This window comes from Lolium perenne, chromosome 3, assembly GCF_019359855.2.
Source record: "Lolium perenne isolate Kyuss_39 chromosome 3, Kyuss_2.0, whole genome shotgun sequence".
Taxonomy (NCBI): Eukaryota; Viridiplantae; Streptophyta; class Magnoliopsida; order Poales; family Poaceae; genus Lolium; species Lolium perenne.
The window spans coordinates 20,722,036-20,749,343 of NC_067246.2; the positions used below are offsets into that span (position 1 = coordinate 20,722,036).

Consider the following 27,308-nt stretch of genomic DNA (forward strand, 5'->3'; position numbering starts at 1 on the left):
TCCAACTACATACATTGCACACCAAAAACATATCACTCCTCGACCCACTTCTCTCCCGACAGCGTCGCCTGGCTCAAGCTCAGGAACAACATCATCTCCAAGTCTATGCCGCCAACATATCACTCCTTGACAAGGTTCTCACCCAGAAAGATAAGCCTACCAGGACCACCGACATTGCATCTTCCTCGACAATGGAGTGGGCGCCAAAGAAAGCCTATTGACTTTACACACACGATAATGAGATTTTATACATATCATCCGATGAAGAAGACTCGAGAGTGGATAAAATAAAGTTCGCGCATAGAGTTAGAACATTGTGTACCATGCATTGTCAAAACTAGCAAGTGTAATGTTGTAGTGTGTGTGTTCACCGTCTTTCTCTGTGCCCTCCCGCTGTTAGTGCATCCCATTTACTTGATCGTCAAGGTAACATTCTATGCATATAATTTCAGTGCATGATATATCAAATTTCATTATAAACCCTTTTAAAACGTACTATTTAAACAAGATAATATTTATCAATTCAAGTGCAGCCTTAAAATTATTACTAGCATCGTATGACACAATAGGAGCGGCGTGCCGCCACGCCCTTCCATGCTAGTAATATATACATCATACATTACAGAAAATCGTTTATACAATATCAAAGGAACAACGGAACTAGATATAACAATTTATAATATCTCTACTTTTTGAAAAATAGTAGTATAAGAATAAAATAATGTATAGTGTGATTACTTAGCGACCTGACTGCATTGCATTAATAGCTTTCTTCTCGATGCTGAAAAATCCAGCACTCCCAATCGCAGAGTTGTCCATAGGCTCAGAAAGCAAGCCTTCCATCTCTTCCGGGTCTTGTGGTGCCCACGGATGCTGAATCACCTTCATCAGTCCGTCAAGCTTCTCTGTAACCTCTTTCATCGAGGGCCTGTTATTACCAGACATATCCAAGCAGTGCTTTGCTAGCTCTGCAATCTCTTCAAGAATCACCATGTTGTCTTCACCCTTGACCTGGTCATCCAATATGTCAACCAGCCTATTCTCCTTCATTGCAGACATAAACATCATTGCTAAACTCTTCTCTTTCTCTGGGGCATCAAGATTGAACGGAATTTTCCCAGTGAGAAGCTCCACAAGAACAACCCCAAAGCTGTACACGTCGCTCTTATCTGTCAAATAACATGTTTGCATGTATTCTGGGTCGAGGTACCCACATGTCCCTTGTACAAGTGTGACAAACTGTGACTCATCAGTTGGTGCCATGATTGAGGCGCCAAAGTCAGAGACTTTAGCACTGTGGTTGCCGTCGAGGAGGATGTTGGGGGACTTGACGTCTCCATGTAAAATTGGTGTTGAAGCCGAAGAGTGAAGGTAGGTGAGGGCGTCGGCGGACTCGATGGCGATCCTCAAGCGAGTAGCTAACGAGATAGACCGGCCATGGTTGCCGTGGATGAGATGGAAGAGCGTACCATTTGGGACGAATTCGTACACCAGCATGGGGACTTCCACTTCGAGGCAACACCCGAGGAGCTTCACGATGTTTTTGTGGTTGATCTGGGATAGGATTACCATCTCTTTACCAAACTCTTTCTTGTGTTGCTCGTCGATCGTCATGCATTTCTTGACCGCTACTTCCACATTGCCCCTGAGAAGTCCCTTGTAAACGGTTCCATGGCCTCCGTGACCCAGGACTTGTTTTTCGCTGAAGTTGTTTGTCCCCTGCTGCAGTTCTTCCTCAGTGAATATTTTGAATGCATTGCCCTCTTTTGACTTCATCTCGTTAAATAGCATCAGGCCACCGTGCTGCCGAAAGTAGGTCTGTTTCATTTTCCGTAGCCTCCTTCTCGCTTGGATCAAGCATGCACAAGCTACAACAATCACAAGGACAACCAAACCAATACTTGCACCTGCGGCGAGGGATTTTTTTTCAAATGAATGAATTTTCCATTAGTAGCAACCACTTAAAAGTACTGTAGTTTTTTTTTCTTTTCAAAAGCATCACAGTATATCTTCTATGAAAAAAGAATGTACCGATCAGTAAGGGAGAAATACCAATTACTCGCGCTGGCGCTGATGAATCATGTCTATCATCTTGAATATCGACATAGTCTATACTCTTGAAAAATATCGACATAGTCTCCCAATACAAAATTTTGACAGCTAATTTTTTTGAATAAACATATTTTTTTCATAAATTTATGCATTCCAAAGTGTATGTTTCATAATAAGTCTGATAATACAAATTTAGTAAGTCTACAAGCGTTTTTTTTTTCGAAATGGGGGTATACCCCGGCTTCTGCATCATGATGATGCACACAGCCATTTATTAGAATAAAGTTCCAAAAAGTATTGTTTACAACTCATGCATCACCGAGGATTGATACAAGAATCAACCATCGAAAACAAAACATAGTATGACTACATATCAGCATAGTCTTCTAGTATGCCGCCAACGTATATTTTGTAATGAATTCAATAGTATCAATTTATCTTGTCAGTGTTGATAGAATTTTCAATAGTGATGGTTGAACTTATAACTGCTTGTCTGGTAAAATAACTGTGATCAGAGGGGGTACATATTCGGCCAATCAGGAAACCACGACTTACTTCTACGGAAAACAAACTTCATATTTACTTTCCGTGTGGCATCCAATAAATTTTCTACAAGTGAAGTCACTTTAGTGCTCACTGAACAGAGGAACTTACCAACAACAGGCATAGGCCGAAAACGGGAACGCTTTTGAATTGGTACGCAAACGCCATTCGTCATATAATATCCTGGGCGGCATGAGCAGCTGAAATTCCCCGGCGTGTTCTGGCAGATCTCAATGCCGCAAGGATTGTAATTCGCATGGCACTCATCAATATCTGAAACAAAACAATAGTTTTCAGAGTTCCTAAATTGTGCAAACAAGTGATTCATGAAGAACTGATGTATGCAAAATGTTGCAAGGTAGCAAAAGGGGAGGAACCTTGGCATCCACCCATGATGTAAGGGTTGCCTTTGTATCCACGGGAGCAATTGCAGCGATAACCTTTCTCTTTGCCGTGGGTGGTATCAACGCATTCGCTATCCTTGCTGATACATGCATAGGAACTCATGTTCTTCCGTGCTACCTCGCAAGACCACGGCCGTATTTGCCAGTTCAAGGCTATTGGAACTGTATCCTGGTATGTATCATAAAACACTGTCGATTTGACATAGCTGGTGTTGAAACTGAAAGCAGCCTTTTCCATTACTACTATGTAGCTGCAAGGACTGTCTTGCCATATGTTTGTGGTGTTATAGTTTTCGTTGAAATAGCCACGATAATACGAAATGTCTTTCGGGACATCGGCTTGGCAGCAGCCGGCACCAGAGCATAGGCCATTCTCGAGGGTGACGTCGGTGCATGTCGCAGAGCAACCTATTACATACTGCACGTGAACAAATGTATATATGAGATATCTTACACCAAACCAGAATAAAGTAAATGAATAGGTAGATATATTTCCTAATGATTCATCGCTCTCTTGTTGTACTTATACTCCTACCGTTATTACTAACCTCTAACTATATACAAAAACTAAACTTTTCTTAAAGGTATAAGCGTTTCTCGGTGGGAATTCCAATTTTTGTTAGTGACATAAGGCAGTTCGATGCCGAAAGGGGCAATACGTTTTAAATTTTAAATGTCTAAATATCTCTAAAGCTTCGAAAAAGTAATTAGGGTTTACGGTTTATGGAAGGCAAACTTAAATTTTAAACATGCATGAATGTATGTGATGCATGTGAATGATATTTTACAATATTATTTTGATTTTTAAGTTTTAGAAATTTTCATGATTTTTATAAAATATGTATTGAGCCATTTTTGTGACTAAATTGAAACCTAGAAATAGAAAATTGTTTTAACAAAAATAAGTAAGAGCCAACAACCCAACTAGGTCGGCCCAGACAACCGAGATGCCCTACCACCTCTCTCTCTATCTCTATCTCTCTGCCCGGTGGACCCATCTGTCAGGAGTCATACCTAACCTCCCGCCCATTTAGCTCGCCCACGAACCGACACCCATGTCGCCCACTCCCCTCGTTGCTCCTCATGGCTCCTGAGCCCCTCCTCTAAAACTTCGCGACCGTATCTACTCTCCCTATCCCTCGCTCGAAAGCATGCCGCAAGCTAGGCAGTAAAAAATGTTCATCGGAGATCTGCTAATCGCCTCGCCGCCGTCATCGATTTCCAACCCTGACATCTATTTCTTTCTTTCTCCCATGTATTTGCGCACGTCCTTATAGATCCATTTTGTCATATGCCGCAGCCAAACGACATCGCAATGACTCCCAGAGATCATCGTTGTCTAGAGATCCTCCGGTCACCACTGTCGCCAGAAGCCTCGCCAACCCTTTGCAAGACGTCTTTGACTTCCCGGTGCCAAGCCACACTCGTACCCTACTTCTCCAACTCTGGGAGCCCCTACAACTATGCCCCTGTCACTTCCTAAGTTTTCGTCGCTATTCCGACAACCAAGGCATCGTCTTCGGTGACCCCTTCTCCCCCTTTTCTTCTCACCCGTTGGATCATGTATGGACCACCAAGATTAGATCATTAAATCCCGCCAGTTGGATCATCCCATGTGTCATCTTTAAATCTAAATGTGTTTAGAACGTGTTTAAATAGACATAAACTTATAAATCCATAACTCGAGTTTGTAAGTCCAAACATCATAAATTTTATCTCTCTAGAGTCCTTGAAACAAGAAAACCACATTAGAACCAAAAAAAATTAAGCTTTGACAAAATTTTATTTAATCAATTGGAATGTGATGCATGCAAAATGCATACATGAACTTTATAGTTTATTGTCATATATTCTATTTATTTCCATGTTATTAGTTGTTACAAACATGTTTTAAATTGGTTTTTGGAGATTTTCCAATGATCCCGTTTATTTGGTTTATAACTCCACGGGGCATGAAACACCTGTTTTGCGTATTTTTAAGTTGCAGGATCCGATATGGAGTCAAATTGAACTAGGATTTTTTTTTCTGGAGCATTTTTTTATCGAAGGAGAACACCCTGGGCTTTTGGAGCAGCAGAGGGGAGCCACAAAGGCCAAGATGGCCTAGGTGGCGCGTTCAGCATGTGGGACCATGCCACCTGGTCCAACGTCGGGCTCGAGCGTCCGCAACCATCCGTCTTCATATCAGGATCTCTGTCTTGACCTAAAACTGCCCAAAAAAACACCCCCCCCCCCCCCCCCCCCGAGACGTTCTCGGAGGAGGTTGCGGCAAAACACAGAAACCATGAAACATAGCCGGAACCAGCGAAGATTGGAGGGGAAATACTGCCGGAGTCAATCCTCGGTTGCATCTCAGCCTCTCCAACATCACCATAAGCGCCTCCAGGAAGATAAGGGAGTAGTCCACTTCCAGACTATGGATTTGTGGAAGTAGCTTCATCTATCTATCTCTTGTGCTATGATTTGTGTTAGATCCATGTGAGTTTCTCAACATGATTATGGACATATTTATGTAATTTCTATGTGGTGGATATTGATCTTATGAGATGATATGTGAGATTGCATTCGTTATTATGAGTTTGATATATGAATAGATACATATTACTATCTCGTCCTTAATTACTTGTATTGATCAAACTTGTATGCAAGGGCGTGTGTGGAAGAATGTGTGCATTAGATGGAGTAATGTGGTAGCGGTTATTGGAAGTGACAGAAATCTGAGATCCGCTATTGTATTACCTTTTTCCTTTTGTTACTTCACTAGGGAGAAAGTAGATGCATGTGCCACAACCATCTAGCTAGTGACAACAATGCACGATTCTCGTTTGTTTGTAGTGACATATTTGATATCTAAACATCATGGTAAAGTTTTTAAAGCTATACTCTTGTTTCTATTAAATCTAGTCGCTGGTGCGTTTACCACCACGGTAGTTTCCTGGCGGTGCGAGGGTCACGAACACCAATAGACACCCCAGAAGCTGGATGTAAAACTAGACTAGATGGACTTGATTGACAAGATTACCAAGTGACTGCGAGTCGACCGCTTGATCTATCTAGAATAACAGACAAGTACCAAACCGAGACGATGGTTGAAATTTTGAAAGATGGATCATCTGGTCAATTGGCCTTCATAGTTGTCGCACACATGAATTGGTACGGCGACTAAGCAAGGACATATAGATTAATGAGACCATTATCTATGGACATGAGGCAAATACTGGCACAAGTATACATGGTTGATTTGTTTAGGGGGATGATGAAGCATTAATTAGGGGAGTTTGACCCCTCCTTGCCCCTCCCCGTCTCCGCTGTGGTGAAGCTAACTCCAATACTAATCAGTGATCAACCAATCAAAAGAAAATGGAAATTTGGTCGACCAATATCTGTTCTCAACCCTTTATTAAAAAAATATTATGAACTATCGTAATTTTTAATTCTGATGAATTTCATATGAGTATTTTTTATATCGGTTATAGATTTTAATATTTCAATGAGTTGTAAATTTAAAAAGTTCTTTGAGAATAACCTTTTAAAAAAATATTGACCGCACATGAGTTTGTGGTTCTCATATGATTTGATTGAATGCATTTTATGTTAGTTCATATAAATTAATATAATTAACTATCATATCCTATGAATATCCATGAACCTGAAAACCCATTTCTTGGTCAATTTGAACATACCAAAGATGATGCTATTGCCTCTTAGAAACTAATGACGATGCCCTTCCATTTGCGAGGGCCACTGTCAATATTTAATGAATATTATTGTGGCAATTTGAATAAATTAAGAGGATGATTTCTAGTTGGAGGAAAAAAAATTATGTATCCTATTTGTTAGACTTAGATGTAATCAATGTATTTAATCCAATTATAAACTTCGTTTCTTTCTGTTGACGGTACCTCAGAATAAATGACTAGAGACAACTAGGGACAACTCGTTGCAGTCAATGGTCAACTTCAACATCTTCTATTCGGTTCTGTTTTGGGCCAAACTTGTGGAGGATGCAAAACTTTGAATATTTTTCAAAACAATGGTCTTGTGGGATGTATATTAACGTATTCTTGGCACAGTAATTGATGTTGCATATAAGGACTGTGGAATAACAGGATAAGAAAACCGGCACATGATTATGACCAAAAAGAGGATCTAGAAGTCCTTACAAACAAACATAAATAGAATGACTAGCAATTAATTTGGAGGCAAATTGAGGGTTGATCTGTTGAGGGCGAGAGAAGATCTAGGGGTTGCTGGGTAGAAAAATGAACAGAAGACAAAAGCTACTTGTCTACGCTAGACATAAAAGAACGTATCTTTCAAGTCGAAGGTCAGCACAGCCTTGATGTCTTTATTGAGAACAGATCGTGAAAAGTTTAATGTCTACCTTGTTTTTTTGTTAGGGTCGATGTTGTGGTAAAAAGGGGCTACTCCTTCTATACTAGTTTGTAGGTTTTGCGTGTATCTCTAGATCGTTAATTTAACTAATGTAGCGAATTTTCTATCTGGGATTGGTAGCTACGCCTAGGCTTACGGTCGTACGATGTTGTTTGGTGATTGGTGCTGTCGTTGAACTGCGTTAGTCCTGCCCGTTCTTGCAAAACCATGCCTGTTCAAAAACAGCAAAATAGGAGAACTGTGCCTGTCCAAAAACTGCTACTAAAAGGAGAACCGTGGCCATTCAAAATCTGCAAAATAAAGAAACAGTGCAGTGCTTTACCAGCATCGCTGTTCCACGAAAAAACAAAACCAAACCGTGGATGGCTCCGCCCTTGCCCGTCTCCTTTTGAAAGTCAATAGTCACTTGAATTGACCAAATCTTTAAAAACAAAACCAGGAAACAGATCGTTCTAGCACGATACAGATGATCTCTGAATTCTGATAATAATTTTCTCGACATCCAAGTCAATTATTCTGAACTTTTACGGAGAAGAGAGAAACAGAGAAAAGGGCAACATAACAACCAGGGTACAGGGAAAAGCCATGGCAGCCACCGGCGGCCACCCAATTTATCGATGCACCCAGACGCGGGACCTGCTACCATTGCCACTGGATTGGGGCACGGACACCACCGTCCTCCTCCCGATCCTCCTCCGCGTGGATAGCTTCTTTATTGCAATGAACATTTTTTTAAAGTAATATGAACATTGTAAAAATAGCAAGGGAGCGGCAACACAGCATAGTCCAGATCGAAAAAAAGGTTGAAGAAAATTCATCAGACTAGCTTCAAAATTTACATATGAAAAATCAATCAACTAATAAATCTGACGGAAGAAGCAAGCGAATCCATCTACCTAATCACACATAGCAAACCAGAAACATGGGTGATGTGCTTCGAGCAGACTAGAGCAGACCAAATCCATCTACCTAATCACACAGATGAATTATGCTTCTCCATGAGAAAGCAATAGGGATTTTACGAAGAGAGAGAATGAGGCAGCTTACTTGTACCAGTGAATCGGGAACACATTTCCGCCAGAAATTCCAACAAATTAGCAAACTGAATCTGGATCGGGAGAACACCATGTACAACAAAAATAAACCTGGCCCTGATTCCCTCAAACGGTGAAGAAAATCTACGGGAAATAGAACATGACAAACAAATCCAGATCGACTAAAGAAATAACGGAACTGGATGCGGAAGCTGGCCCTCGCGATTCTCTCTACTGCGCTCCTCACCCGCACGCTGTTAGATGTATCTATGGTCTGAAATGTCCTATAGGGTGAATGAATGGTTGGATGAGGATGTGTAGCTATTCCCCTAGATAGCCCACTATTTTCGTAAAATATATAATATAAAAATTGTATCATTAGAAAGTATAATATCTGAAGTTTGTAATGATATATTTTTAATAATATATAGTATGATGTACTAAGTTGATCAAATTTACGATCTAGAGATACGTGTAAAACCAATAAACCGGTATGGAGGTAGTAGTTCTCCTGTAACAGCGGACATTTATTGAACTTAAATTTTTTAAAGAAGCATCTTCTTTAAAAAATTTAAGTTCAATAAATGTCCGCTGAACATTTATTAAAACAGAAGTATTTTAGAATAAATAGTAAATAATAGAAAAAAATGTCGAAATACTTACAGAAGAGCTTGTCATATAAGCAAGAGTATTGCACCCGATGACGATAATTGCGTTATCCACTTCAGATATCCAGAAAGGTGTATCGCTGAGGTTCAACCATGCATTAAGGTAGTTCGTCCCGTTAGATGGGAAATAGCACTGCGAGGAGACCCACGTGTTCAGCCAGGCCTTGCTCTCTGGCACGGAGATCTTGGTCACCTCGATAGTCCCCGCATATGGCTTCGTGGTGCCGTTGACGGTAGTGCAGCTGAGGCCAAAGCCGCTGTGCAACGCGCACTCATCGCCGATGCCAAACGGGAACGTGATGTCGACGTCGCCGCACTTTGCCGGGCAGCCGGGACGCTGGCCTGCCGCTAAATCGGCGGTGGTCAGTACCCAAATCGCCGTAAGGCAGAGAAAAAGATGGCCAGCTGAGAGAAGAAGAGGAGAACGCCCCAGCTTCATAATTGCAGGTTAATGTTTGCCGTAGCGTGCGTATAGTATTTGTGTTTCTCTGAGAAGTAATGGTGCAATTGTGAGCTATAAATAGACGAATGGACAAAGCAAGCGAGTACTACTTCTATTGCTCTGTTATTCACGATAACTAGCTAGTCGTCTCTTCGTTACACTGGAAGGTGACGTTTTGGACAATGACAAAGTCTTTCAAATTATAATATTAGTTCAGTTGAAATATATGTACATTTTGGATATGTCATCTCCGCTAACCTGTTTTTCTCAACAAGCAAGCTGTCCAAGTCATCGGTTGGACCTGCATCTTTATTACCGATGCATGTAGCTAGATATTGCCAAATTGTCAAAGGAAGGCGAGAAGAACTCAACTGGAGGGATTGCACAAAACACGTAAGTACCTGAACTAGCATATCCCCGGTAAGGGAGGGGCGAGTACGGCGATGTGTTTTCGGCTCGCTCAAGTACTTGTAGTTATCGCTAGGTGGTCCAAAAATCTTTTTGTGTTCTTATTACTTTTAGAATTCTTTGTACTATTGTTGACGTTTTTAATAGATCAGTGCACTTTCCGTAAAAAAAACAACATGAACTAGCATGTCATGGAGGATTAGAGAGGGCTAAATAAATAAATAAATTCGGACAACAAGCGCTCCCAAACCCACATTGTCTGTCTTCACCCAATCAATATTTTCAGTTAATAAGGTCTGTAGTATCTTCATGCTCCTACTACTGCATATTGGACTGCTATTAAACGCATTTTGAGGTATATTCATGGCACAAGAAAGATTGGTCTTACTTTTCAGAGGTCCAGTTCCACTCTTCTTAGTGACTATTCAGATGCAGACTGGACAGACGATTTAGATGATCAACATTCTACTGGTGGATTTGCTATATTTTTTGGTCCCAATCTTATTTCTTGGAGTGCCAGAAAACAGCCTACTGTGTCCATGTCCAGTACAGAGGCTGAATACAAAGCCCTTGCAAATGCCACTGCAGAGCCTATTTGGGTTGGAGCACTTGTTCGCGAACTTGGTGTTTCCCTTAAGAAAAAACCATGCTTATGGTGTGATAATCTTGGTGCCACCTTCCTGTCTGCCAATCCAGTTTTTCATGCACGTACAAAACACATTGAGATAGACTTCTGTTTTGTTCGAGAACGAGTTTCTAGCAAGCAGCTTGATGCCAGGTTCATATCAAGCAAGGATCAGACTGCAAGATCTCGTGATTTGCATACAAAGAGGTAACCGCTGTCCTTTTTAGTGTAGATCACATGGAAGTTCGTTGCACAAGCATGCGATAAATCAATGTTGATAGATAAGCTAAGGGAACAGTTGATGTTAACAAATCAAGCTAGTACCTATCATTCCACGCTTCACAAATTTACTAATAAATGTACCATTTATTATTACAACACAAGAATACAACAAGTACATCAGATTGTTCACAACAAATACAACAAGTTTATGGATCAACAATACAATATAGTTTTCAAATAATACAACATAGTTTTCAAACAATACAACAAGTATGCAACTATTGTTGTCCATGCCAATTCCACCATTCTTTCATGAGATCTTTTTGGAGATCATCATGTGTTTCATGGCCTTGTGCCCGTCGATGGCGGCGGCTCGGTACAGCGCGGCGGAGCGGTCGAAACTGCCGGGAGGAGGCGCAGGGGAGGCGGATCTACGGCACGGCGGCGAACTCGAGCGGGGGCAGCGGCGAAATCGACCGGCGCCGGTGATATCGCGCGGCGGCGGCGCACGGGGGGGGAGGGGGGGGGGGAATAGAGGGCGCGGGGTGAATTTTCCTGCCGTTGAAGCTTCGCGTGCGAAAAGATGCCGCGCGCTGCAACCGACGCTTCACATATGGCGCCCTGATACATTGAAAACGTATCTATAATTTTTGATGCTTCATGCTTGTTTTACACCAATTGCTATATGTTTTGTTTACACTTCGTGGAACTTTTATGTATTTTCTGGAACTAACCTATTGACAAGATGCCACAGTGCCAGTTCCCTATTTTCTGTTGTTTTGTATTTCAGAAAAGTTGTACAGGAAATATTCTCGGAATTGGACGAAACAAAAGCCGAACCTCCTATTTTTCCCGGGACGAAGACGGAGTCCAAAGCAAAGACGGAGGAGGGCCAGAGAGGGTCCACACCATGCCTTGGCGCGGCCCAGCCCCTGGCAGCGCCATGGGGTGGTGTGGGACCCCCTGGCGTCCACCGACCTCGCCCTTCCGCCTATAAGAAGTCCCCCGACGCGAAAAACCTAAATCATGCAACCTCCATCCACGAAAAGTTCCGTAGCTCCGCCGCCGTCGCAGACAAGTTTCGGGGGATAGAAGTCTCTGTTCCGGCACCCTGCCGGGACGGGGAATTGCCCCTGGAGCCATCTCCATCGACTTCACCGTCATCTTCATCGCCGTTGCTGACTCCCATGATGAGGAGTGAGTATTTCTCCCCCGGGGCTGAGGGCTTTACCGGTAGCTATGTGGTCTATCTATCTCCATGTATGATCTTTATGTGATCATGAGCTTTGTAATCTAGTTAAATAAGTGATACGTTGCAAACGTATCTATAATTTTTGATGCTCCATGCTTGTTTTACACAAATTTATATATGTTTTGCTTACACTTCGTTGCACTTTTATACATTTTTTGGCACTAACCTATTGACAAGATGCCACAGTGCCAGTTCCCTATTTTCTGGTGTTTTGTATTTCAGAAAAGTTGTACAGGAAATATTCTCGAAATTGGACGAAACAAAATCCAAATTTAATATTTTACCGTAACGAAGACGGAGTCCAGAGGGGGGACGAAGAAACGCCACAGGGCGGCCAGGCCAGCCCTAGGCGCGGCCCAGGTCCTGGCTGCGCCAAGGGGTGGTGTGGGCCCCCCCTGGCCTCCACCGACCTCGCCCTTCCGCCTATTTATTCACGATCTCGGGAAAAACCTAAACACCCGAGCCTCCATCCACGAAAAGTTCCGTCGCGGTCGCCATCGCAGACCCTAGCTCGGGAGGGTTCTGAAGCTCTTCCCGGCACCCTGCCGGAGAGGGAGATCATCGCCGGAGGCATCTTCATCGCCATGTCCGCCTCCGAAGTGATGCGTGAGTAGTTCATCCCTGGACTACGGGTCCATAGCAGTAGCTAGATGGTTGTCTTTTACAATTTGTGCCTCATGTTTAGATCTTGTGAGATGCATATCATGATCAAGATCATCTTTATGTAATGCTACATGTTGTGTTTGCTGGGATCCGATAAATATTGAATACTATGTTGAGATCGATTATATACTTGTCATATGTTATTTGTGATCTTGCATGCTCTCCGTTGCTAGTAGATACTCTGGCCAAGTAAATACTTGTGACTCCAAGAGGGAGTATTTATGCTCGATAGTAGGTTCATGCCTCTAATTTTCTGTAAGAGTGACAATAACTTCTAAGATTGTAGATGTACTGTTGCTACTAGGGAGAAAACAACAATGTTTTGTCTAAGGATAATTCTATGGACTGAGATCCGGTGCCTCGCTGAAGGCAAGGCACGGATGAACAGTACCGTGCCCCGCTGCCTTTTCTGGCTGTTGGATCGAGAACGGATGGCTGGATGAGCGTGAACAGGCGCAGCGCTACAGGACATCTACAGTGCATATGCTACAGGAAATTCACTACAGTAGTCATCCACAGTACCTGCTACAGTCGACGTCCACAGTGCCTTCTACAGTAGCTATCCTCAGTGCCAATCTTGTCTATCCATTCTCGATCCAACGGCCAAGGCAGCAAGGCATGGTACTGTTCATCCGTGCCTTGCCTTCAGCGAGGCACCGGATCTCAGTCCTAATTCTATTGTTTACTTTACACACGTTGCTTAATGCGATAATCTGTTGCTTCCAACTTAATACTGGAAGGGGTTCGGACGATAGCCGAAGGTTGATTATTAGTCATAGATGCAGTTGGGTTACGGTCTATGTATTATGTTGTAATGCCCAAACGAATCTCATAGTAATCATCTTGTCATGTATGGTCTTTATTCTGTCAATTGCTCAGCTGTAATTCATTCACCCAGCATGTTATTTATCTATATGGAGAGACACCTCTAGTGAACTGTGGACCCGGTCATTTCTTTTACACTGATACAATCATCCTGTTCTGTTTACTTATTGCAAGCACTGTTCTCTTTAATTCCACTGCAAATAATCATCATCTTTCCACACTATACGTCTAATCCTTTGTGTTCAGCAAAACCGGTGAGATTGACAACCTCACTGTAAGTTAGGGCAAAGCATTTTGGTTGTGTTGTGTGCATGTTTCACGTTGTTGCTGACGCTGGTAGTGCGCCCTGCCACAAGTCAGCTAGCAACACCTTCAGAAGTCACGTTTTTCTCCTATTGGTCGATTAAACCTTGGTTTCTTACTAAGGGAAAACTTGCTACTGTGCTCATCATACCTTCCTCTTGGGGTTCCCCAACGGTGTGCAATCTGCGCTCATCAATAAGTATATGTTATTTTTCAACTATTGTGCTACTCAAGTGGTTTTATTATGTGATCTCCGGGGACACCTTGTCCCGCGGTGTGAAGGTGATAGTGTGCACACAGTGTTTGTCTCTTAAGCTTAATTTACAGAAATACGTATGAATTGTGGTGTCTAGTTAGTACCATCTTTGTATGCTCAAAGTGATAGCGTGGGGCGTCCATAGATTGGGAAGGTGAACTTTAAGGAATGCTTATGTAGGCCTACGCAGTGAATTTGTGTTTGTTATCAAATCGGAGAGTGGTTTAGAGTAGCGTAGTGAAGAGATAATATTTATGTATTCAATTATGGTATCATTGTTGAGAGTGTCCACTAGTGAAAGTATGATCCCTAGGCCTTGTTTCTAAGCATTGAAACACCGTTTGCAACCAGTTCGGTTACATGTTTGTCTGCTGCCATTTTTATTTCAGATTGCAATTAGCACTCATAATCATCCATATTACTTGTATTTCGTTATCTCTTCGCCGAACTAGTGCACATATACACCTGACAAGTATATTGCGTGTATTGGGGACACAAGAGACTTCGTGTATCGTAATTGCAGGGTTGCTTAAGAGGGATATCTTTTACCTCTACCTCCCTGAGTTTGATAAACCTTGGGTGATCCACTTAAGGGAAACTTGTTGATGTTCTACAAACCTCTGCACTTGGAGGCCCAACACTATCTACAAGAATAGAAGCGTGCGTAGACATCAAACTCTTTTCTGGCGCCGTTGCCGGGAGGTAAGGTAAAAGGTACTCACATCCTCTGGCTACTAAGTCTTTTAGTTACTGGTGAGTGCTCGAAGTTATTTCCTTTAGATTCTGCAATTATATCTTTTTGTTTCTTGTTTTTATTTTCACTAGTTAGGCTTAATGGAAAACAACAACAAAAATAGAGAGCTTTATAGTATTTATCTTGAGTTAGTACTTGAGGTGTTTGAAGAGAAAATTAAGAAACCTATGAAACTTTATTTGCATGCTAATAGCAATGTTATTGGTATGAATTCTTTGAGCACCATTATTGCTAATGCTATGGAAAAGTCTAAGCTTGGGGAAGCTAGTTTTTATGAAAATGATCTTTTTAGCTCCCCAACTTTAGAGGAGGAAATTTGCTATGATGATACTATGCCTCTAATATATGATGATTACAATGATGATTATGTTATTTTCAGTCCACCTACTATTGTGGAGAAAATTAATTATGATTACAATATGCCTCCTATATTTGATGAATATGGTGATGAGAATAATAATGATAGCTATTTTGTTGAATTTGCTCCCACTACAATTAATAAGACTGACTATGCTTATGTGGGGAGTACTAACTATTTTATGCATGCGGCTCATGATAAGAATATTTTATGTGATAGTTATATTGTTAATTTTATTCATGATGCTACTGAAAGTTATTATGAGAGAGGGAAACATGGTTTTATGTATCTCAACAATATTAAGTTTCACCTCTCTATGTTGAATTTTTTTAATTTGCACTTGTTTTGCTTTCCTATGCTTGTTGCTTTGTGCTTCCATGACTTGTTTCTTTACAAGATTATTTTTCATAGGAAGTGGATTAGACTTAAATTTGTTTATATTTTCTTCTTGATGCTCTCTTTTACTTCAATTCATATTTCTTATGTGAGCATCTTCTCAAACTACTGCGCCTAGCTGAAAGGCGTTAAAGAAAAGCACTCTTGGGAGATAACCCATATTTTATTTCTGTAATTTTTCCTTTGTTGAGTCTTGGAAGTTATTACCTCTGTAATAATCTCTCCTTATCATTTTTATTTTATTTTTGTACCAAGAATAGCCTATAATAGGAAGAAAGTAAGATTTGGGGAAGTTGTTATCCTGAAACAGATTCTGTGATGTCACCAAAAAAATTCGTATTCCCGGCCAGAACGTAATTTTGAGCTGCGAATTTTTGATCATATGCCCCAGGTTATTATCTAACTTTCGTTAGTTTTTCACTTTTCGATTTGAGCAACAGAAGATTTTCGAAAAAATCGATCTTTACCTGCTGTTCTGTTTTAACAGATTTCTGCCACTATTTGCATTTGCCTCTTAATCTTTTTTTTTTTGAGTTCTTTTGAGAGAAATAGCTTTTTGAAGAAGTTTCTACAGTAGCTAATGTTTTAATGGATGTTTGATATATGTTAGAACTGAACCCAAGTGGATTTATTATTTTGATTGCACTAATGCTGCTAATGAGAATTGTGTGAAGTTTTGTATGAAGGAAGTTTTCAAGTGTAGGGAGGGAAGAATGATGTAATGAGATGAAGTATGGACAAAAGCTCAAGCTCGGGATGCCCATGTCACCCCAAGAAATATCCAAGAGGTACAAGCATCAAAGTTTGGGGATGCCCAAGGCATCCCCCTCTTCATCAACAAAGCATCAGATCATCTTTCTAGACGCAATATTTTTATTGCTTCATATGCTATGTGTTGTTCTTGGAGCGTCTTTATTTTTGTTTTTAGTTTAGTTTAGTTTTGTTTTCTGTAGCATATGGTTGGATCCCAGCATATTTGTTTGGAGAATGACACACTCCGTTTTAATTGCATATAACACTCTAGTTTTAGCTCTTATTGTTCTGCAAGTGTTCTATTTTGCTAGTACTGCGTTTAACTCCTGGTTTTCCACTCGTATTTTGTTCAGAGCTTGTTAGTTTTATTTATTTATTTATTTATGATTAGCTCTCTGGTCTTTATTGATTATTATCTATGAGAGTTGTTTCAAATAAGTTGATTGGTGTTGGAGACGAATAAGATGTTTCATGTTTATAGTGATGCAAAAGAAAGCTTGTTTAGACTGTGGCATAGACTTTGGCATGTCATGTTGGATGTTATTCTTATCATATGCTTAGTAGTTATTGTTGTAGCATGACTTGTCTCGAATAGCTGAGAGTGCTTAATGTGCCATTGAAAGAAATCATGTGTTGTTTCCTTCATAAAAAACATAATATTGTGGTATTCTCCTTTGATGCTTTATTGGATTGACTTCGCACATGCTTATACCATGTTATGACTACAAACCAGTCAACTAAAGCCTCTATGATCATTTAGTTTTTGACTTGTAAGATCACTTTATGCTTTGATTAATAATGTTTTATCGCTATGCATGATTATGGCCATTATTGCTCTCTTAGTTGGTCGCTCGCAGTCTTTTGCTAGCCTTCACCTGTACTGAGTATGAGCTCTACTTGTGCATCCAACTACCAAAAACCAAAGTTTGCCAAAAGTGTCCACCATATCTTCCTACTAGCATCATTGCTATTCCAAGTATATTCATCATATTTTTACCTATCTTCCAAATTAAATCTTGTCATGAGAAAATTAGTTAGTAAAGCTCTCACAAACTTGATGGCATATTTATTTTCTTGTACTTAATAAACCTGAACCATTGTGACTATCTTATGAAGATTATATGCTCGCAAATTGTGAGTTGGGAGTTAGCACAACCATGCTTTTATGGGGCACGCTTTCAACATTGCACTTATTTCTATTTAGTTGATATCATGTTCTTTTGTTTATGGATGCCTAGCGGTGTGAAATAAAATAGAAACTTGTACGTTCATGGAGTTTGTATATGTGTTAGAGAAACGCCTGGGCAGCCAACTTAAGCCATGCATCATTCATGGTGGAAATTTACAGCGAACCATAGTGAGCATTCTGCGAAGTATGTTCAATAAAAAGCTATGCCCATAGTAAATAAAATGATTGCTGAGATGCTCATTGTCTGTTTGTCTTGTCATTTTGGTATGGGAATGCTCCTATATCATGAGGCAGGAGGTACCCGTTGGCGTTCTCAATGATAAATGTATGCTTACAATGACAAGAACTTATTTGGGACCTAAGTTGAGTAGCATGAGATTTACGTACTCATATTCAAGGGGCACGAGATTTTCAACTTGTGATTTGTCAAGCATATAACTTATATTTGCCCTCACATTAACTTTAACCATTCAAGATGCTTATGATAGGGGTAATGAGAGCTCAAAGCTAATGAGTACCATACTTTTTGGAAGGTTTATAAAATTTGTTAATCTTGCTTTCTTCTACGGAGGACCTTTCTTTTAATTTTATTTTGAGTCTTCATCTTCTTGCTTTATGCACCAATTAAGGGAGCATAGTTGTCATTCTGAGTATAATGTGCATAGTCTCAAAATTTATTATTGATTGATTCATGATTATGCTATTGCTTGTTCTTAAATTACTTGTATCAAGTCACCATTTGAACTTTAAAGGTGTCCTAGTATTTATGTTTTGCTACTTCATAAAGGACAAGCTGAGTACCACTTTGCTATGTTTTCTCTATGCTCATAAACAAACAGTTGCTTTCAGTGCACAATTATTCATGATCCTTTGTTTGAGTTACTTCTCATGTTGTAACATAGTTTCTAAGTTCTATTGTTAGAATTATATCTTTCATGTCTATGTTTAGAGTACTTTTATCCCAACTCACAATGCTTTCACAATAACCTGATCAAGATTGTGTTGGCTTCATGTCACCTCAAAAATTATTTTCTTTATCACGTACCTACTCGAGGATAAGCAGGAGCTAAGTTTGGGGATACTGATACGTTGCAAACGTATCTATAATTTTTTATGCTTCATGCTTGTTTTACACCAATTGCTATATGTTTTGTTTACACTTCGTGGAACTTTTGTGCATTTTCCGGAACTAACCTATTGACAAGATGCCATAGTGCCAATTCCCTGTTTTCTGCTGTTTTGTATTTCAGAAAAGTTGTACAGGAAATATTCTCGGAATTGGACGAAACAAAAGCCAAACCTCCTATTTTTCCCGGGACAAAGACGAAGTCTAGAGCAGAGACGGAAGAGGGCCAGAGAGGGGCCACACCATGCCTTGGCGCGGCCCAGCCCCTGGCCGCGCCATGGGGTGGTGTGGGCCCCCCTGGCGTCCACCGACCTCGCCCTTCCGCCTATAAGAAGCCCCCAACGTGAAAACCCTAAATCATCCAGCCTCCATCCATGAAAAGTTTCGTAGCTCCGCCGCCGTCGCAGACAAGTTTCGGGGAACAGAAGTCTCTGTTCCGGCACCCTGCCGGGACAGGGAATTGCTCCCGGAGCCATCTCCATTGACTCCACCGCCATCTTCAACACCGTTGCTGACTCCCATGATGAGGAGTGAGTAGTTCTCCCCCGGGGTGGAGGGCTTTACATGTATCTATGTGGTCTATCTATCTCTCCATATATGATCTTTATGTGATCATGAGCTTTGTAATCTACACTGGTGGAAAAAGGGCCTTTGGTCGCGGTTCGCAACTGCCATTAGTCGCGGTTGCGCAACCGCGACCAAATAAGCGTGACTAAAGGCCCCCCCCTTTAGTCGCGGTTTCTTACGAACCGCGACTAAAGGCACATCCACGTGGCCGCCAACAGTCCGTCGGGGCGGAGGACCTTTAGTCGCGGTTCTCCTGGCCAACCGCGACTAAAGGCCGCCGCAGGTTTAGGGTTTTAGCCCCCCCCCCCCCTAAACCTGTATTGTTTTATTTCTTTTGTGTTTTATTTTAATTTTGAAGGAGTTTCACATATTCTACGTTACTACATACATGCATATGAATGTACAATTTCAATCAAATTTGAAATTAGAACCGAAAAGAATTCAAGAGGAATATACAATATATATTCAATATCATCGGATGACCATATACAATTTTGAACAAGTTTCCATACATAATTTAATGCATATGAAGTTCTACGTTCTCTACATAGTGTTCTCCTTTAGGATCGACGACTTCCCTCCTGAACCATCCAGCTAGTTCCTCTTGAAGTGGTCGAAAGCGAGCTTCTGGACTAAGCATCTTCCGGAGGTTATTCCTCTTGACATTGTTATCAGTCGGAACCCGCTCAGAGGTGTATCTCCGGATCATCTCACAAACATAGTATCCACATAGATTGGTCCCCGGTGGCTGAATATCCCCAGTCCCAGACTCTGACCTTTTAAATTGTAGCTCTTTTTTGAATTCACCGACCTTTTCATTTACGAACCGTCTCCAAACCCTACGAGGCAAAGAAAATTAAATGAACAAGAGAGTTATTAGTTACTTGATATTAGGAAATGAACGAAATAGGCCGATCGATATAGAGCGCAAATGAATGAAAATAATTACTTCTGCATCATTTTTCTAATGTTGGCCCAAAGCTTTGGATCCATATTCAGAGAGTCGTGGATGAGAACTCTGGAGTCGTGAAATTGAATTACTAGCGAGAATCCGGTGGAACCTGCGGACACGATACATGCACAGTCATGCATAACTCATCAATTAGCCACATACCATGCATGGAGTAAACAAAAGAGAATGTGCTCAAGACAGAAACACTCACCCAAAATGGTAAGGAAATAGAATATCACTTTTGAGTTCCTGCTTTGTAAGAAACCGCCACAGGTCTTCCTCCATGTCGGCGGGGTGTTTTTCTAACACATATCCATTAACGATGTGTGGGTCAATGAACCCAACATCATGGATGTTCTTTACTCTGCATTCCTCAATCTTCATTCTGCATAATAGCGTACACAACAATATAGTTAGGACATATATATAGTGCAGGCAATGAACGAGATGGGGTAGAAATAAATCACTTACAGAACGTAGCAACTGATAATAGATTTGTCGAGCTCGCGCAGATTGAAAAGCTGGAACAATTCACTCATATGAATTGTTACATAGTAATGTTTGAAGTGATGCTCATGTCTAACTTCCGCATAAATATATTCTTTGGCGTTTTTATTTTTTATGTAACCCTTGTACCAATTTAGCAGATTTTTCATTTGTTGAGGTAGATCCTCTTCCTGCGCAGGCTCGACGAGGGGCCCATTCAGCACATATGTAATTACTGGTTCACTCATTGGCGCCTCCTCAAGGCCTAACACTGCACGAAGAGTCATACCTAAGTTGGCCGCTTGTTCTCTGGCACTCGTTACAGTCAATCCCTGTGCTTCCGCAGCTGCTATGATATCGGGGGCATCCGGACCGGCGGCTTCCACTATGAGCGGGGCAATCGATTGTTTACTTTGTTTCCCGAGCTGTGCAACTTGTTTCCCGCTTTTTTTACTTGCTAATTCTTTCTCCTTCTTCTCCTTGAACATGAGTGCCTGAGTACGAAATTCACGTGCATAGTCGTCAGGCAGATTCTTCGCGGCTTGGGACGGTGTGCTCAAAAATGACTTAGCCCACTTCTTTTGCTCATCAGAAAATACTGGCTTGGGCTCGGGCTCTCTTTTCTTCTTGCAGTCCGCCTTCCATTCCTCATAATCAGCAGCCGCGGCCGCGGCAGTTTCCTCGGCACTACGTTCCCAAGGCCTTGTGGGGAGAGGCTTCAGTGATGGCTCCGGTACCTTTGTGGGCTTAGGTACATAAGGGTCCGGGTTAATAGTCCAGGACTGCTTCTGCTTCTTTGCCGGAGGTGGATTGGGGGGCGGCGTCTGATCACCCGCCGGACGAGGACTGGGGGGCGGCGGCTGATCACCTGCCGGATGTTGTGGACTAGGGGGCGGCGTCGGCTGACGTGACGGAGGTGTAGGTGAACCACCACCACCACCACCACCACCACCACCGCCGCCGCCGCCACCACCACCGGAGGGGGGTGGACTTGTTGGCCTTGGCGACTCGCCTAGAAACTTGATTAACTTCTTTTTCCATAGAATGAACTGGCGCTTGACACCTCCAAGTCTTCTCTCCCCTTCGGGTGTAGCAATGTCAATCTCCAGGTCCTCAAACCCTGAGACTATGTCCTCCACCGTGACACGAGCATAGCCATCTGGAATGGGGTTGTTGTGGTGGAGTGCTCCAGGTAAACATGGTAAAGCACTGCCGATGGCTACCTTCATGGACATGTTCCCAATTGGATAATGCAGATGACATTCTTTCATCTCCTTTACATCGTCCACGGGGTAGCGAGGAGGCTCCGGTGCAGTAATATTGATCGTCGGTTCAACATCACTAGCCGGCGGGACCTCCGTGGAAGCCACGCTGCTTCTCCGTTGCTGGCTTCCGAGATCCGCTGGATGATCTTCATGCGTCGCAGCTGCCGATCTTTCTTGTACTAGTGTATCCAGGGTTTTCTTCATCACATCGAATTCTGATACCAACCGCGCCACAACATTTGCATCTCGATCCGCCTTTCTCTTACGGCTTCTGTAACCGTACGGGTCATCGTCCTGGGAAAACCCTATTTTCCACGGAATGTGCCCCTTGCCTCGTACACGTCCTCCGTGTTCAGGATTCCCGAGGGCTTTTGTCAGCGCGTCGTTCTCTCTGTTGAACTTGATCTTCCCCTCTTGAGCAGCGGTCATTGCGTCAATAAGGGCTTGGGTGGGTTTAAACGTTTTGTTCTCGTGAACACACTCCCCTGTCTCCGGGTGTAGCGTTCCCCCATGCCCGTACCACCAGCTTTTGGCCCTTGGGTCCCATCCCTCCGTACCTGGACGGATTCCTCGCGCCCTCAGCTCGTTCTCCATCTTCTCCAACCTAGGCTCCCAATAGCTATACCCTCCTGGCCCCATAATATGATTGTACTCCTTCTTAGCCGCATTTTCCTTATTTTTTTTCGATATTTCAATGAAATGCTCCGATTTCTTTTGCCTCACAAATTCTGTCCAATCATCTTTCAGTTTCTCATATTGTCCTTTGAAATCCGGAGTCTTGTTCTTGTTGACATAGTCACGGGCTAGATTTTGCTTGCATTTCCGGAATGCGTCGGCCATCTTACCGAGAGCGAAGTGTTTGACTAGCCTCCTCCTCTCCTTGTTTTCCTCAATCTTGTTACCCTCCTCATCGAATTTGTTGTATTCCGGAGGTAGAACGAAATGTTCCATAAGCTTTTTGAAGCAATCTTTTTTTTGTTCTCTTCTCGACAAAACTGAAACCAACATGTGCCTTCTTTGGCTGATTCCACTCCTGGACGGTGATCGGGACGTTGTCTCTAACAACGGCTCCGCATTGGTTGATAAACTTGGTTGAGTTCTTCTGGGGCTCCAGCGGCCTGCCGGTTGCAGCACAGACAACCTCGATGGTAAATGTTTCTCCTTGTTTCAGCATCTTGGTTGTGCCACGCTTTGACGACGTACTCGATTGTTTCGACGATCCGGCCGAGGGCTAAAATAAGAAAGAGAGTCGCGCGCGTTAGTACACTCATATTTATTCAAATCAGTAAGTTTGTATCACCAGAGGCTCAATGTATATATATATATACCTCGGCGCCGGAGGTGGTTGCTACTTCCAATTGAAGATCGTCGTTTATCGACGTTTGTTCGGCATCATCTTGCTGACGGCCTTCATCTTGACCGTCAAGGTTCAGATAAGAAGAGATATCATCTTCTTCATCTTGTTCGGTCGGCACATAAATAACATCGCCTTTTATGATGTCGAAGATGCGTTCTTCAGCTACCGAATCATAGTTGGCCATAATCGGGTCAACTCTATCGTCCGCCATATGTCAGTCCTGAAAACATGTAGTAAAAACTAATTAATTAAGTAAAGAAGGGGGGCGGTGGCGGTGGCGAAAGGGGGGCGGTGGCTATGGTGAAAGGGCGGTGGCGAAAGGGGGGCGGCGGTGGCGAAAGGGCGGTGGCGGACGGGGGGCGGCGGTGGCGAAAGGGCGGTGGCGTTATTTTTTTTACTTAACATGCCAAACTTCAAAATTCCAAACTTTGTAATTATTTGAACTAGTTTTCGGACATGCGCGGGCGCTTGGCGGTCGTTTTGGGACACACGCGGGCGCGCGGCGGCGGTGGTCGTCGTATTGGCCGGGAACACGGGCGGCGTCGTCCGGCGGTGTTGGGCAACGAGGCGCCGGCGGCGTCGTCCGGCGTTAAGCAACGAGAGCGCCACGGCGTCCGAGTTATAGAAATTTTAAGTTACAAATTTTAGTTATACAAATATTAATAAAAATAGAAAATTTTATTTATACAAATTTTATTAAAAAATTATATAACTATGTTTAATTCATTTTTAAGTAACAAATTTTAGTTATAGAAATTTAATTTAAGTTACAAATTTTAGTTATACAAATATTAAGTTATAAATTAATTATTTTTAAGTATAGTTAAAATTAAAAATAACAAACAAAACATAAAAAAAAATAAAAAAAATCCGGCGGCGCGCCGGCCCTCTCTCTTCCTCTCCCGGCCGGCCTCTCTCTCTCTGTACACGTATGGCCCGGCGGCCAGCCGCGCGCCTCCGGCCGGCGGCGCATGCGGCAGCGTGCGGCGCGTGCGGCACGTGCGGGCGGCGGCGCGAGCGACGACGGCGGCGCGCGCGAGACGTACGGTCGGCGGGCGAAGCGGCGGCGTCGTTGGCGTCGGCGGTCGTCGAAGGGCGCGGCGCGGCGCGCGGTCGGTCGGCGGCTGGCGCGGCGACGGCGGCGTGAGGAGCTTCGGCGCGCGGTCGATCGGTGGTTCGGTCGCTCTGCAGAGGTCGCGCGGAGAAGAAGAGATGGCCGCGGCGGTTCGGGCGCGAAATTTATACGAAGCGACCTTTAGTCGCGGGTGGTGAGACCAACCGCGACTAAAGGGTGCCCTTTAGTCGCGGTTGGCCTCACCAACCGCGACTAAAGGCCTTTTTTCAGAAAATTCAGAAAAATAAAACTAATTCATTTCAAAATTTTAAAAATACAAATAATATATCAAAAAATTCAGAAAAATAAAACTAATTCATTTCAAAATCTTAAAAAATACAAATAATATATCAAAAAATTCAGAAAAATAAAACAAATTCATTTCAAAATCTTAAAAATACAAATAATACATCAAAAAATTCAAAAAAATAAAACTAATTCATTTCAAAATGTTAAAAATACAAATAATACATCACAAAATTCAGAAAAATAAAACTAATTCATTTCAAAATGTTAAAAATACAAATAATACATCAAAAAATTCAGAAAAATAAAACTAATTCATTTCAAAATCGTAAAAATACAAATAATATATCAAAAAATTCAGAAAAATAAAACTAATTCATTTCAAAATGTTAAAAATACAAATAATACATCAAAAAATTCAGAAATATAAAACTAATTCATTTCAAAATCTTAAAAATACAAATAATATATCAAAAAATTCAGAAAAATAAAACTAATTCATTTCAAAATCTTAAAAATACAAATAATATATCAAAAAATTCAGAAATATAAAACTAATTCATTTCAAAATCTCAAAAATACAAATAATATATCAAAAAATTCAGAAAAATAAAACTAATTCATTTCAAAATCTCAAAAATACAAATAATATATCAAAAAATTCAGAAATATAAAACTAATTCATTTCAAAATCTTAAAAATACAAATAATATATCAAAAAATTCAGAAAAATAAAAATAATTCATTTCAAAATCTTAAAAATAGAAATATGTTATCACCAGAATTTGACCGAGTCAGAGGTGGGCCACGATTGAGAAAGACTTGAAGATATACATGGAAGGGAAAAACAAGAATTGGCCTTATACACGAAATTGGGCTGAATTGCCCATTGTATCTGTAATATAGTAGATCGTATCTTTAGATTAAAAGTTAGAGTTTTACTCGTGCACGGTTAGGTGCACGTCCGAATTAGAAAGTCCGCTGGACTATAAATATGTATCTAGGGTTTATGGAATAAACAACAACACAACGTTCACCCCAAAAACAAACCAATCTCGGCGCATCGCCAACTCCTTCGTCTCGAGGGTTTCAATCAGGTAAGCGACATGCTGCCTAGATCGCATCTTACGATCTAGGCAGCACAAGCTCCACGTTGTTCATGCGTTGCCCGTACTGAAGCGCCTTTGATGGCGGGCAACGTAGTTATCATAGATGTGTTAGGGTTAGCATAGTTCTCCGTATAACATGCTTACGTAGTGCAACCCTTGCATGTCTAGCCGCCCTCACGCCTATCTCAGGTGTGGGGGCGGCACCCTGCTTGTTCTTTATTTAGTAGATCTGATCCGTTACGATTGCTCCTTGTTATGCAAGGATTAGTTTAATATCTGCAATAGTTAGGCCTTACAAAGGGGGGGAGGATCCAGTGGCACGTAGGGTGGCGTTCGCAAGTCCTAAACAGGATGTTCCGCGGATCAACATCATTGTTGGTTCTTTGGCCTTGTTTAGGATCGGCTTATGAGCACCGTGCGTGACCGCGAGGCCCAACCTGGAGTAGGATGATCCGATTATGCGGTGAAAACCCTAAATCGTCGTAGATCTCATTAGCTTCATCTTGATCAAGCAGGATCACCAAGTATTCGTGCACCCCGTACGGATCATGGGTGGATCGGCTCTTTGAGCCGATTCACAGGATAACCTGAGAGCCGATCGAGGCTCGTATTTAATGTTTACGTGTATGCCATGCAGGAACTAAGCGAGGCATCCCCATCACCTTCACGACCAGGTATAGGTCGGGTGGCACGCCTGCACTTCGCATCGCCGCGTGTGACCAGAAGAGCATTGCGGGCCGTCGCTCGAGGGGTCTCGGCCCGCCGCAGCTCTAGGCTCTTCCCGGCTCTACCGTGTTGACAGGCCGCGCCCGCCGGTGGGTTTTGGCGATCAACACATTACGGCACGCCGGTGGGACCATCATCTACATCAACCACATCGCCATCTACATCCGAGATGGCGACGGACGCACGCCGATCACCTACGAGGAGCTGCCTGCTGAGCTCAAGAAGAAACATGACGAGATCAAGGCCACCCTCGAAGCCGACCTCATCGGCTCTTTCGAGAACCCGTACCCATGGCATCGGATGGAAGGGGTTCTCACCACAAGGTGCACTCGATGGGATAGATCTCTCTGCCCCGTCGGAGGAACGCACCAGGGGCCTACGGCAGAGATCAACTACTTGGTGGCTCACTCGCTACACCGCCACTCGAAAACTTGGTCAACGTGTTGGAGCGTCTCGCTCTGCGCGTGATCCAGGAGATCATGAGCCACCGGTACTCGCCGTCGGGACCAGCTCTCGGGACGCACCAAGGAGAGTTGCCACTCCGGTCCCCGTCCACCGCTGCCATATGCGTTGGCGGCATCACAAGTGCCGGCTACACCGGCATTCGTCGTCTACAAGATCGGTGGTGACCCTAGTGACTACCGGTTCTTGGCTGAGGCGCCTAAGGAGATCCCTCAAGGATACGCGTGCACGTATGTGCAGTTGTGGCAATCGGGCATTCTCAAACCAGGCCACAACGTCGGGGGACTCCGGCGCGAACGGGAGGGACGTCGGCGACGAGCTTGAGAAGCAGACGTGGCTAACTAAGTACGCCACCC

General features: G+C 42.6%; 1 protein-coding gene across 1 annotated transcript; it reads right to left on the reverse strand.

The window, feature by feature from the left end:
* Positions 1 to 606: 606 nt before the first annotated feature.
* On the reverse strand, positions 607 to 9,571 carry LOC127341050 (wall-associated receptor kinase 3). Its single transcript, XM_051366815.1, has 4 exons — positions 9,092 to 9,571; positions 2,973 to 3,417; positions 2,707 to 2,868; positions 607 to 1,907 (listed from the first exon to the last, which is right to left on the reverse strand). The coding sequence occupies exons 1-4, from the start codon at positions 9,533 to 9,535 to the stop codon at positions 739 to 741; spliced, it is 2,220 nt and encodes a 739-aa protein (XP_051222775.1). The 5' UTR covers positions 9,536 to 9,571; the 3' UTR covers positions 607 to 738.
* Positions 9,572 to 27,308: the final 17,737 nt, after the last annotated feature.